At 42.2% G+C, this 14,190-nt stretch overlaps 1 protein-coding gene across 3 annotated transcripts in view; it reads left to right on the top strand.

The window, feature by feature from the left end:
• Positions 1 to 13,966, top strand: part of LOC137335202 (microtubule-associated protein RP/EB family member 1-like) — a 58,101-nt gene extending 44,135 nt beyond the window's left edge. For all 3 annotated transcript variants that reach the window (XM_068000418.1, XM_068000420.1, XM_068000419.1), the window contains 2 exons: positions 1,620 to 1,772; positions 12,788 to 13,966. In XM_068000418.1, coding sequence (XP_067856519.1) covers positions 1,620 to 1,772; positions 12,788 to 12,844 — 210 coding nt within the window. In that variant the 3' untranslated portion in view covers positions 12,845 to 13,966. The remainder of the gene's footprint in view (positions 1 to 1,619; positions 1,773 to 12,787) is intronic.
• The last annotated feature ends 224 nt before the right edge of the window (positions 13,967 to 14,190 follow it).

Below are 14,190 nucleotides of genomic sequence, written 5' to 3'. Positions count from 1 at the left end.
ATGTTCCACTGCAAGTATATGGTGGAGGATGTAGAATCAACGGGCTTATTGCAACCTTTTTTAGGAAAAGGATGTTGATCAAGTAAAAGCCACCACGGACTTCTAAAAACACCAGCAGCTTAAAAACTATCGTGAGCATTGCTCCTTTAACTCTAGTTTCTGCAGCTTGGTGCATATTCTGCCACTACCTTCAGGCCAGAGGAGGCTTTACCCCACAATTCAAACTGTTCAGAAAGGTTAAGTAGCATGGCAGTTTAGAAACTGACTGGCAGCCATGGATCTTATTAATTTAGGAGTCCCACAATGCACTCTAGGTTAACCTTGAAAGGATCCGTTACCAGTTCAGTGTATGGCTTTTTGGCCTTGTATTGGCATCAAGTGTTCACCAGTGCATGTTTAGTTAATTTCTTCTCCTCTTCCTCCTCCTTCCCTACCCCATCCCAATGGATGATTGTAAAATGTAATTGCATCTGGTGAGGAAGACTCTCTCTAGTAGAGAGTTTAGCATTTGTCACCTGTTTTGCTCACTTTCCACTAATGTCTTGAATATCAAGGTCTGAAATGGGAAAAATAGCTCGTTTATGGCTGTGTCCGTGATTAACTGTTAACGAAGGTAATATTAGCTTGTGTTAAGCTGGGTGAAGAAAGGAAATGTTGCATTTGATAATGCTGTGGCACTGTATGGGACAAAGTCATAGAAATTTGCTTTATTTCATGTATTTTACTCTGGCTAGCTACATTATCTTTAACAGTAAGTCATCTGACCCAGAACACAGATGGTGAAACAGACTAAATAGATGTCTTCCTTTTCAGGGGATGTTTCTATTGTACCTTGGCAAATTGAACCAAAATGGGATTTTTCTAATAACAATCTTGGCCTAAGGACTTGCCAAGTTGTGATTTTTTTTTTTTGTGAATCATGAGAACAAAATGATGCTCCAGCCAAATCCAAAACTTGTCACATAAACTTAGACATTTGCTGTTATTCTTTAATAACTTTATTTGCCAATTTTATCATCTCTCCTTGCTGGGAAATAATTCCATTGGCAGTAGTTCCCTGCCAGTACCTTACCCATGTGGTCATTATTCAACCATTGGGGACATCACAACCAATCCAGTCCACATATTTACATTTCCAGCTGGGGTTCCCAAGAGTGCCAACCCTGGTCTCTTAAGTTGGGGTGGTGAAACCAATTATAGCTCGACCTGCCTTTCCCCCCCCCCCCCACCCACTGCTCCTGACTCTGATCAGATAACTTGGCACAGACCAGAGATTGAATCTTTATCAGATGAGCTATTAATGAGGCCCTTTTTATTAATCTTGAAAAATTCACAGCTTTGATGTTGAAATGGCAGTTATTTCCTGTGTAACGTGTGCTAATCTTACTTGGTCTGTGTCGTGCACTTTCAGTGAGGTTGTCTAATGTAGCACAGTATATAGATGCTTGAGTTTTTTTTGGGAGGAGGGAGAGCTTTATTGTCAACTTTGTCTAATTGGTGAAAAAGTTACTTATTTCAGAATGACCCTTGATTTCATCTTTTTAAAGTTCAATTGGTTGAGTTCGAAATAAAAAGTTAAGTATTTGCATTTTTACAATTAATGTTATATGCTTACACAGATCAACGTACTAAAAGTTACAGTTGAAGATCTTGAGAAGGAAAGAGACTTTTATTTTGGAAAACTGAGAAATATTGAATTAATCTGCCAAGAAAATGAACAAGATAATGATCCAGTGATCCAGCGAATTGTGGAGATTTTGTACGCAACAGACGTAAGAACCTTTTTTTCCCGTATTGGATTAGTTTCTTCTAAACACTAAGTGCGTATGCCTGAGAACTTTTTATGATCACATATCGACCATGTGGTGGAGAGTATGAGTTATCTGCTATCTTGAATAGCTATTTTCCCAAGAAAAGCTGCTTCTATTTAAGTTAAAATTGTTGTTTTGATCAGGGAAAGGAACTAGTTTGAAGTGAAAATATCCACGCATTTCATTTTAAAACACTAGAAAAGGAAATTGTATTTTAGTTCCTCAAATGCCAATTGGTACTGTTTAATAGGCTAGCCGATGTTAGCTCAGGCATGCTGAATGAAAGCAACTACAGATCGGGTTGTGGTAATGTGCGCGAGCTGGTCCTGCATGAACTGGGAAGCATGTTTTATATAAACTGAATTTTTTTTAAAAGCATACCTAAATGCATCGTTATGGATGGTTGTAAGGGCTTGAGTGCCAAACTTGAGTAGTTTGGCTTGAGCCGTGAAATTCAAGTAGCCCATGTTATTAAAACTTTGCCCGGACAAACCTTTTAGAAGCTTATTTACTTGTTACAAATTTAGGTCTGTCATAGATACCTTCTTGGGTGCAGTGGCATCAATTGCTCCCTTAAGTGGTCTGAGAGTCTTATTTTTATGGGAGTTGATTTTCACTGCCTTGTGTCTACTTGTATGCTAGCATTACTCGAGGATGTAACCGTAGCATCCCCTTGTAATCTGGCCCGGTTACTTCTGTCTTTTGCAAGTATATTCAATCTCTGAAAGGGAACCGAATGAGCACTTGGTGAGACGAGACTTGATATATATCGTTGAGCTGCTTTATTTCCTGGCGGGTGAGCGTACAGAACAATTAAGATCAGATTCACTTATTAATAGGAACATAGGAACAAGAGTAGGCCATTCAGCCCCTCGTGCCTACTTTGCCATTTGATAAGATCATGGCTGATTTGTGATCTAACTCCATATCCCTGCCTTTGGCCCATATCCCTTAATACCTTTGGTTGCCAAAAAGCTATCTATCTCAGATTTAAATTTAGCAATTGAGCTAGTATCAATTGCCGTTTGCGGAAGAGAGTTCCAAACTTCTACAACCCTTTGTGTGTAGAAGTGTTTTCTAATCTCACTCCTGAAAGGTCTGGCTCTAATTTTTAGACTCGGCCCCCTACTCCTAAAATCCCCAACCAGCGGAAATAGTTTCTCTCTATCCACCCTATCCGTTCCCCTTTAATATCTTATAAACTTCGATCAGATCACCCCTTAACCTTCGAAACTCCAGAGAATACAATCCCAATTTGTGTAATCTCTCCTCGTAACTTAACCCTTCAAGTCCGGGTATCATTCTAGTAAACCTATGCTGCACTCCCTCCAAGGCCAATATGTCCTTCCGAAGGTGCGGTGCCCAGAACTGCTCACAGTACTCCAGGTGCGGTCTAACCAGGGTTTTGTATAGCTGCAGCATAACTTCTGCCCCCTTGTACTCTAGTCCTCTAGATATAAAGGCCAGCATTCCATTTGCCTTCTTGATTATTTTCTGCACCTGTTCATGACACTTCAATGATCGATGTACCTGAACCCCTAAGTCCCTTTGGACAGCCACTGTTTTTAACTTTTTACCATTTAGAAAGTACCCTGTTCTATCCTTTTTTGATCCAAAGTGGATGACCTCACGTTTGTCTACATTGAATTCCATTTGCCACAGTTTTGCCCATTCACCTAATCTATCAATATCGCTTTGTAATTTTGTTTTCATCGACACTGCTTACAATGCCACCAATCTTTGTGTCGTCGGCAAACTTAGATATGAGACTTTCTATGCCTTCATCTAAGTCGTTAATAAATATTGTGAATAATTGAGGCCCCAAGACAGATCCCTGCGGGACTCCACTAGTCACATCCTGCCAATGTGAGTACCTTCCCATTATCCCGACTCTCTGTCGCCTTTCGCTCAGCTAACTTCCTAACCAAGTCCGTACTTTTTCCCTCTATTCCATGAGCGTCTATCTTAGCTAACAGTCTCTTATGTGGGACTTTATCAAATGCCTTCTGGAGGTCCATATAAATAACATCCATTGACATTCCCCTGTCCACTACTTTAGACACCTCTTCAAAATATTCAATCAGGTTTGTCAGGCACGACCTACCTTTCACAAATCCATGCTGGCGCTCTCTGATTAACTGAAAATTCTCGAGGTGTTCAGTCACCCTATCCTTAATTATAGACTCCAGCATTTTCCGCGCAACAGATGTTAGGCTAACTGGTCTATAATTCCCCGGTCTCCCTCTCTCTCCTTTCTTAAAAAGCGGAGTGATATGTGCAATTTTCCAATCTAGAGGGACAGTTCCTGAATCTAATACAATTTGTCTTTATGTAATAATGTAAAAATAATGACAACATTATGCTATCTCACTTCAGTGGGATACCTTGCGCCAAGCAAGCTAGTTTTCTAACTCCTGCTGTGCTGATTCCAAAAGTCAGACTGTCTGCATCGGAGTCGGTGATTGTGCTTTATTTTGTGGCCTGACGCCCTGAAAGAGAATAAAAACCTTCCAACACACTGGATGTGTTTTGTCAATTATTGAGACATGGGATTGCTTGTTTGCCGTCTGAGGAAACAACGGCAAAGCTAGCTCATTAACATCTTAACTGCCTACCGTCTTTGACTCTTTCTCTTTCTCCCCCCCCCCCCACCCCCTTTTTCTGTTTTACTTGCAAGAATATACTAGGCTTTGCAGTAGAACATATGAAGTAACTTTTTAAAATTCTTCTCTCTGGGAGAGAAGAAAATGTTAGATCCCAAACTGAATTATTTCATCCATAGGTCCGACGTGCGTGGGACCATGCACCTCGGTGTGTCATTGTGATTTCCGATTCTCCTGGACCCTGAGAGTCTGCAAGCTGCTTGGTAACCTACCCTAGAGAAGTCAAGCCCTGTGCATGCTGTTTCTGACTGCTTGTGACATTATTGTTCCACATATTATGAAGTGGGGTGTGCCTGCACCATTTGTAGGGCCCCAAATTATCTATGCAGCCCCTGCAGCTAGACTACAGTGAACACCCTCCCTGGCTTTCTCTCAGGACAGAAGCTTGGATTCTGCCTGGCCTGTCCATTAACCACCTCAACAAACTATCCTTGCTCACTGAGTGGCTTACCCTGTCCCCAGCAGGGCAGTGTACCACATAGCCTCCCATTTCTCCCTCTTGAGCAGAACGTCCCAGGAAGCGTTTGCAACCATCTTCAGCCAGAAGTGCCGAGTGGATGATCCATCTCCGCCTCCTCCCGATATCCCCACCATCACTGAAGCCAGTCTTCGGCCAATTCGATTCACTCCACGTGATATCAAGAAACGGCTGAGTGCACTGGATACAGCAACGGCTATGGGCCCTGACAACATCCCAGCTGTAGTGTTGAAGACTTGTGCTCCAGAACTAGCTGCGCCTCTAGCCAAGCTGTTCCAGTACAGCTACAACACTGGCATCTACCCGACAATGTGGAAAATTGCCCAGGTATGTCCTGTCCACAAAAAGCAGGACAAATCCAATCCGGCCAATTACCGCCCCATCAGTCTACTCTCAATCATCAGCAAAGTGATGGAAGGTGTCGTCGACAGTGCTATCAAGCGGCACTTACTCACCAATAACCTGCTCACCGATGCTCAGTTTGGGTTCTGCCAGGACCACTCTGGTCCAGACCTCATTACAGCCTTGGTCCAAACATGGACAAAAGAGCTGAATTCCAGAGGTGAGGTGAGAGTGACTGCCCTTGACATCAAGGCAGCATTTGACCGAGTGTGGCACCAAGGAGCCCGAGTAAAATTGAAGTCAATGGGAATCAGGGGGAAAACTCTCCAGTGGCTGGAGTCATACCTAGCACAAAGGAAGATGGTAGTGGTTGTTGGAGGCCAATCATCTCAGCCCCAGGGCATTGCTGCAGGAGTTCCTCAGGGCAGTGTCCTGGGCCCAACCATCTTCAGCTGCTTCATCAATGACCTTCCCTCCATCATAAGGTCAGAAATGGGGATGTTCGCTGATGACTGCACAGTGTTCAGTTCCATTCGCAACTCCTCAGATAATGAAGCAGTTCGAGCCTGCATGCAGCAAGACCTGGACAACATCCAGGCTTGGGCTGATAAGTGGCAAGTAACATTCGCGCCAGATAAGTGCCAGGCAATGACCATCTCCAACAAGAGAGTCTAACCACCTCCCCTTGACATTCAACGGCATTACCATCGCCAAATCCCCCACCATCAACATCCTGGGGGTCACCATTGACCAGAAACTTAATTGGACCAGCCATATAAATACTGTGGCTACGAGAGCAGGTCAGAGGCTGGGTATTCTGCGGCGAGTCACTCACCTCCTGACTCCCCAAAGCCTTTCCACCATCTACAAGGCACAAGTCAGGAGTGTGATGGAATACTCTCCACTTGCCTGGATGAGTGCAGCTCCAACAACACTCAAGAAGCCCGACACCATCCAAGATAAAGCAGCCCGCTTGATTGGCACCCAATCCACCACCCTAAACATTCACTCCCTTCACCACCGGCGCACTGTGGCTGCAGTGTGCACCATCCACAGGATGCACTGCAGCAACTCGCCAAGGCTTCTTCGACAGCACCTCCCAAACCCGCGACCTCTACCACCTAGAAGGACGAGAGCAGCAGGCGCATGGGAACAACACCACCTGCACATTCCCCTCCAAGTCACACACCATCCCGACTTGGAAATATATCGCCGTTCCTTCATTGTCGCTGGGTCAAAATCCTGGAACTCCCTTCCTAACAGCACTGTGGGAGAACCATCACCACACGGACTGCAGAGGTTCAAGAAGGCGGCTCACCACCACCTTCTCTAGGGCAATTAGGGATGGGCAATAAATGCCGGCCTTGCCAGCGACGCCCACATCCCGTGAACAAATAAAAAAAAATGAAACACATAGGGCTATTTCCTTCTACACAACGTATGGTGCAGACCTGCATCCTGAATACCCATATCCTATTGTTTGACAACACACTCCCAGGATTTGGTATCTTTATTTTAAATTGAGTCTTTCAGGTGAGGGTTGAGCTTCCTGTCTCTTTTCCCTGAGCCCTTGGGTGTGGTTGGTTGGCTGCATCTCCTCCAGCACCACCCCCCACCCCCCCCACCAACCTCACTTTGTACTACTCTGGCCCTCTCTGGGCTATGAAACCCCTAGAATCACGTCCAATTTCACTTCCCATCACTCCAGCCCAACTCCACGGATCTTAGGAGCTAATCAAACAAGCCCTCCACCTGACATTGCTTTAACTCATGGTCTCTTCAGGTATGCCTAGCCCTAGACACTGCAACTCGATTTGTGACTTATGCAGCAACATGCACCGGACCAATCTGGCCAGCCCTATACCATCGTCCTGATTTCCTCTTTAAACTGCTTATTTATAACCATCTCAGTATCTATGTCATTGACTATTCATCCATGCCATTTCATATTTTAGCAAACTCCCATTTCCATGACTCCTGCGTAAGTAAAATATTAGTCAAATTCTGGCCATGGCTATTTTTGTGGTCATCCCCAGTCCCTGAAAGCAGACAATTTTACCCTTCTATGTAATAGTCCTTCACCAGGCTGCCATGTATTAAACAGGAGAATAGACAGGATGAATGCGTGGCTGCAGGGATGGTGTAGGAGGGAGGGATTTAGATTCCTGGGACATTGGGACCGGTTCTGGGGAAGGTGGGACCTGTACAAGCGTGACTGGTTACACCCGAGCAGGACCGGGACCAATGTCCTCGCGGGGGTGTTTGCTAGTGCTGTTGGGGAAGGTTTACACTAGAGTGGCAGGGGGATGGGAACCTGAGCGGGGAGTCAGAAGGGAACAAAGTTGAGAGCAGCAAGAGAGGGGAAGACCATGGGGAAATCTACAATACAAACAGTTGTTCAAGAACAAGTGAAAGGGAAAAGCGTAGAGCAGCGGAAAGAAAGTGTACTTTAGGCACGACAGATAAAATAAAAACTAGAAGGCGTAAGGCGATTAACCCAGCATCAAAGCTGTGGCAGGGGGTTGGGAACCTGAGCAGGGAGACAGAGGAAAGCGTGTCAGGAAGGGACAGAAGGTATGGAGTAAAAGGTAAAGTGTTAAAAAAAGGAAAAAGCAGGAACTAAGTGTCACAAAACATATTTGAAAGTTCTTTATCTGAATGCACGACGCATTCGTAAGAAAATGGACGCGTTAACGGCACAAATAACTACGTATGGGTATGATCTTGTGGCCATTACAGAAACATGACTGCAGGGTGACAACAACTGGGAATTAAATATGCCAGGGTATTTAACAATCAGGAAGGAAGGGGAGGTGGGGTGGCTATGTTAATAAAGGAAGGAATCACTAATACAGAGAAATGATATTGGGACAAAGGATCAGGATAATGAAACAATTTGGGTAGAGATAAGGAATAATAAGGGGGGAAGAAAACACTCATGGGCGTAGTATATAGGCCTCCTAATAGTTGCAACTCTGCTGGAAGAAGTATTAATCAGGAAATAGTCGGGGCATGTAATAAGGGAACAGCTATAATTATGGGGGATTTTAACTATCATATTAACTGGACAAATCAAATTGGGCAGGGCAGCCTTGAGGAAGAGTTTATTGAGTGTATTAGGGATGGATTTCTTGAGCAGTATGTAACTGATCCTACTATGGGGCAAGCAACCTTGGACCTGGTCCTGTGTAATGAGCCAGGATTAATTAATTAATGTCCTAGTTAAGGATCCCCTTGGAATGAGTGACCATAACATGGTTACATTCCATATCCAATTAGAGGGTGGGAAGGTTGGTTCTCAAACAAGCGTATTGAGCTTGAATAAAGGAGACTATGATGGTATGAGAGCAGAATTGATTAAAGTGGACTGGGAAAATAGATTGAAGAGTAAGACGGTACATGAGCAGTGGTGTTCATTTAAGGAGTTATTTTACAACTTTCAAAAAGAATATATTCCACTGAGGAAAAAAGGGTGTAAAAGAAATGACACCCATCCGTGGCTAAGTAAAGAAATTAAGGATAGTATCCGACTAAAAACAAGGACGTATAAGGTAGCCAAACTTAATGGGAGGATAGAAGATTGGGAAGTCTTCAAAAGACAGCAAAAAGTAACTAAAGGATTGATTAAGAAAGGGAAGATAGATTATGAAAATAAATTAGCAAAAAAATATAAAAACAGATAGCAAGAGTTTCTACAGTTATATAAAAAGAAAAAGGGTGGCTAAGGCAAACGTAGGTCCCTTAGAGGATGAGACCGGGAAATTAATGGTGGGAAACATGGAGATGGCAAAAATGCTGAACAAATATTTTGTTTCAGTCTTTACGGTAGAGGACACTAAGAATATCCCAACACTGGACAAACTCGGGGGGGAGGAGCTAAATACGATTAAAATCACTAAGGAATTGGTACTCACCTGATTGCTTACATCCAAGGGTCTTGAGGGAAGTGGCAGTCGGGATTGTGGATGCTTTGGTAATTTTCCAAAATTCTCTGGACTCGGCAAAGGTCCCGGCAGATTGGAAAACTGCTGATGTAACACCCTTATTTAAAAAGGGTAGTAGTCAGAAGGCTGGAAATTATAGACCAGTTAGCCTAACATCTGTGGTGGGTAAAATTTTGGAGTCTGTTATTAAGGAGACAGTAGCGGAACATTTGGATAAACATAATAATTTAATAGGACAAAGTCAGCATGGCTTTACGAAGGGGAAGTCATGTCTGACAAATTTGCTTGAGTTCTTGGAGGACATAACGTACGGGGTGGATAAAGGGGAACCAGTGGACGTAGTGTATTTAGACTTCAAGATAAAGAATCACTGGATTGGGGGTAATATTCTGGCATGGGTGGAGGATTGGTTATCTAACAGGAAGCAGAGAGTTGGGATAAATGGTTCATTCTCGGACTGGCAACCAGTAGCCAGTAGTGTTCCGCAGGGGTCGGTGCTGGGTCCCCAACTCTTTACAATCTATATTAACGATTTGGAGGAGGGGACCGAGTGTAACATATCAAAGTTTGCAGATGATACAAAGATGGGAGGGAAAGTAGAGTGAGGAGGACATAAAAAACCTACAAGGGGATATAGACAGGCTGGGTGAGTGGGTGGAGATTTGGCAGATGCAATACAATGTTAGAAAATGTGAGGTTATGCACTTTGGCAGGAAAAATCAGAGAGCAAGTTATTATCTTAATGGCGAGAAACTGGAAAGTACTGCAGTACAAAGGGATCTGGGGGTCCCAGTGCAAGAAAATCAAAAAGTTAGTATGCAGGTGCAGCAGGTGATCAAGAAGGCCAACGGAATGTTGGCTTTTATTGCTAGGGGGATAGAATATAAAAACAGCGAGATATTGCTGCAGTTATATAAGGTATTGGTGAGACCGCACCTGGAATCCTGCATACAGTTTTGGTGTCCATACTTAAGAAAAGACATACTTGCTCTCGAGGCAGTACAAAGAAGGTTCACTCTGTTAATCCCGGGGATGAGGGGGTGGACATATGAGGAGATGTTGAGTAGATTGGGACTCTACTCATTGGAGTTCAGAAGAATGAGAGGCGATCTTATTGAAACATATAAGATTGTGAAGGGGCTTGATCGGGTGGATGCGGTAAGGATGTTCCCAAGGATGGGTGAAACTGGAACTCGGGGGCATAATCTTAGAATAAGGGGCTGCTCTCTCAAAACTGAGATGAGGAGAAACTTCTTCACTCAGAGGGTAGTAGGTCTGTGGAATTTGCTGCCCCAGGAAGCTGTGGAAGCTACATCATTAAATAAATTTAAAACAGAAATAGACAGTTTCCTAGAAGTAAAGGGAATTAGGGGTTACGGGGAGCGGGCAGGAAATTGGACATGAATTTAGATTTGAGGTTAGGATCAGATCAGCCATTATCTTATTGAATGGCGGAGCAGGCTCAAGGGGCCGATTGGCCTACTCCTGCTCCTATTTCTTATGTTCTTATGTTATGTACTATTGTGCCAGTGTCTCGCCACCCTGTGACATGCATCTCATTCACCGTGGCTGAGTGAAGAAAAGGAGTCAACTTATCCACCGCGGTGGTCACTGCGTAACTGGCCATTTGATTTCTCACTACCTCACATAGCCTCCTAGTTTGCATTGCAGGATTTCTAAGAGACCAGCATCTGTTCTTGTGACTTACCTTGTTACATTTAAAGAACCTGATGATATTGTCTTTAGAACTTGACTTCTGCGTGGCTTCCCTCTTTGGCCTCAACAGGGCAGGTTGAGCAACTTATCAGCTCATCCATGGGATGATGTGAAACTTCTGGCGTCTCATCTGTGTAACAGCTTACCTGCGCAACAGCTTACCTGCGCTTAAGAGGGCATAAAATGATCACCTGTGCTTAGCTGCTCGAGAATTCTACACTCCTGATCAGATTTTTAAATCATCTGAACAATTTTTGGAAATTTCTCTTTTAACATTAAATGTCAAAAACCTTTTGTAGTCTTACACCATTGCCTTCCAATGCTATCTTTCAGCTGGGTAACCGTTTCTCTACTACTATCCAGATTCTCTGTTAAATTTTTGCCTGTATGATTCGGGCATTAGATCAGAAGCCCTGAGCATAGTCCACATTACCAGCAAGATGGGCATAGGAAAAGATTATGAGCCCTTTTCTGCTTGGTGACATTGCAAGTTGGCTGGCTGTTCATTTTTGTCCCACTCGTGGTGACTAGCTAATAATTCAAATGCCAGGATAAAACTATCTATCATCACCCTCCTTAAAAATTTGAAGTAAGATTTTATTTAATAAAATTGTACTCCCCAAGTTTTGTAAACCCACTTTCCAGACTTGCTGCTCATAGTGGCGTACTGGCATACACATGCACGTGACGACAGCTGTCGCTGTCCTCTAATTCCTGATCCATCTCTTCCCACCTGTGTTGCTCTTCTTGTCTACATTCCCTGATCTCTAACTGAAACTCAAGCCCTTTTGGCTGAAACGAATTCCTTCACTCGTTGACTGCTAACTCAAGCTCGTCTTTTGACACTTCTGTTTTGTCCTGTTCACCTTTTTCAATTCGAATAGTTTTAAATCTCCTTCATCACCCGTTTAATTCCACCACTGCCACCAATTGTATGCATTCAGGTCTCTTGTAGAAACCTTCTCTGGTTCAGGTGTGCTGTTCATTTGCTTAAGCAGTCTGAGCTCCATAATTTTTGAGTTGTCTCGCACTGTTCTACATCTACTTGTACAATATTATAATCCAGGGATGTAACCATAGGATCTCCTTGTGATGTAGATCAATTTTTTTTGGCACATGCATTTTTCCAATCTCTCTGAAGGTGAACCAACTGAACACTGTGAGGGGAAACTTGATATGAATAGTTAGCTGAATAGATTTCCGAATAGATGAATATACAGAGCAACAGCTATGATTGGATTAATTTAATTTTCATCAATACAACTTGTCTTTGTAAAAATAATGAAAATGCTATGCTACCTCACTTCAGCAAGTCACCTCTCGACTTAAAGCTAGTTTTTTAACTCCTTTCTCCTGCATTTCATCCTCACAGCCTTTTGCTGTCTAACTGCCTGTGCGGTGTCCTGTTTCCAAAATCCAGACTGTCTGCATCGATGTTGGTGATTCTGCTTTATTTTTGTCTGTTTACGCCCTGAAGAAACAAAAGTTTCCAACATAGTGGATGTGAGCCATTTATCGATTACTGAGACAAGCTAATGAATTGCTTATTTTTTGCATTCTGGGAAACAAAATCAAAGCTAGCTCATCAGCATCTTAACTGCTTATCATTTCTGATTCCTGTTTCTTTTACTGGCAGGAATACACTAAACTTTGCAACAGAACATTTTATGGAACCTTTTTTCAAAAAAAAAAGAAATCCTTTCTGTTGAAAATGGTCAGAAGATCCTGAACTTTGACAAACCTCTTTAGATAATTTTGCTTTTAACCCATTTCAGTGATGTGATCTACCTATTTTGAATGTTGCTTAATGAATTCTCAATATTTTCATTCCAGGAGGGATTTGCTGTACCAGATGTAGACGAACAGCCAGAAGAACAAGAGGAGTATTAAACTTATTGCTTGGATGCAGCATACCCATGGTTGGAATATCCTGTCAAAAATCATGTGTGCATGTGCACATCCACAGAGGGAAAGACACTCTTATTTTCTGTAAAGTCAAAAGAGCTTTGTTTGTAATTTTGTTAGTGTAAGCAAAATTAAAATGTACCTCCTTTCTAAATAAGTGCACTTTGCAGAAGTTTCAGTCCATGTTTAACAATGACTGCTTCGACACTTTACATCTGAGCAGTATTTGCAGATGTGGAAGTAGAAATTCTTGAAAGTCCTGCAGAGTGCTATTGTAACATCTTGATGCTTTTGCCACCACTAAAAGCAGACATGCTCTTGGACAGTGTTAAAACAGGTTGATGATAGAATGATCACTGCATGAAAATGACTGTAAATTGCACTGTAACAGAAAGTGTATAGAATGGTTCAGATCTTTATACATTATCAGTTGTTTGTTGATAGTTATAGCGTGTCCCAAAATATGTTGTGTGTATGTGGCAAGCCAGTTCATTGTGCAAGAAATAAGTTGATGAAAAATACCTTGCATGAATTTTGTATGGTGAAATTGACGTTGGATCAACTGCAGGAAATCGTTGTGGTGCCAAAAGTCCCGACTACCCATTGTGGTTGTAACTACAGCGGTAAAATATTTCCTGAATTCTTCTGTGGCCTTTTATTCCTTTTGCTGCCCTAAGACTTCAGTATGCTGTAAGAAAAATCAAACTTGGTCTTAAAACTACAGGGTGTTTTTCTATTCAAATCAATTTCTACTAACAATAAAGTTTGATATTTCAACAAAATTGTCTGTTGGAAATGTTGGTACATTTATAATCTTTAAAATATTCTGATTAACTATAGAACATTGCTAAAGAATAGTATATTGCTAATTTAATTGGATCAGTTGTAATATTTAAAGTTGATCGCTGCATTTGTTCTGATTGAGATTTTAGTTCAATAAAGTAAGGATTAGACTCAGAAAGGAGGTTAATTAGGCTACATTATGGAAATATGATTTTTCTCTGCCTCTTTATTTCCTTCCTAGTTGGAAATTTGTCCTTTTTTAGTGTTACAAATAAAATGCCCATCTTTTGTATATTGAAAATTATTAAAAACCAATCTAAGATGTATTTTGTCATTTACTTGCCACATTTTTGTGGTTATACTTGTATAGTAATGGTTTTAAACTTGTTCTCAGTTATTTTCCTCTGTCATACTTTAGATCTTTTACATTTTAGGTGGTCAAAGATGACTAACAAAAAATAATCCTCATCTTTGTCATCTTTTGGGTGTGAATGGATTAACTAAACCACTTAGAATATTCATCTGCCATAGATATTTGAGGGGGAGTG

Source organism: Heptranchias perlo, chromosome 19 (genome assembly GCF_035084215.1).
Source record: "Heptranchias perlo isolate sHepPer1 chromosome 19, sHepPer1.hap1, whole genome shotgun sequence".
Classification (NCBI taxonomy): domain Eukaryota; kingdom Metazoa; phylum Chordata; class Chondrichthyes; order Hexanchiformes; family Hexanchidae; genus Heptranchias; species Heptranchias perlo.
This window is presented reverse-complemented; position numbering and strand designations above follow the sequence as displayed.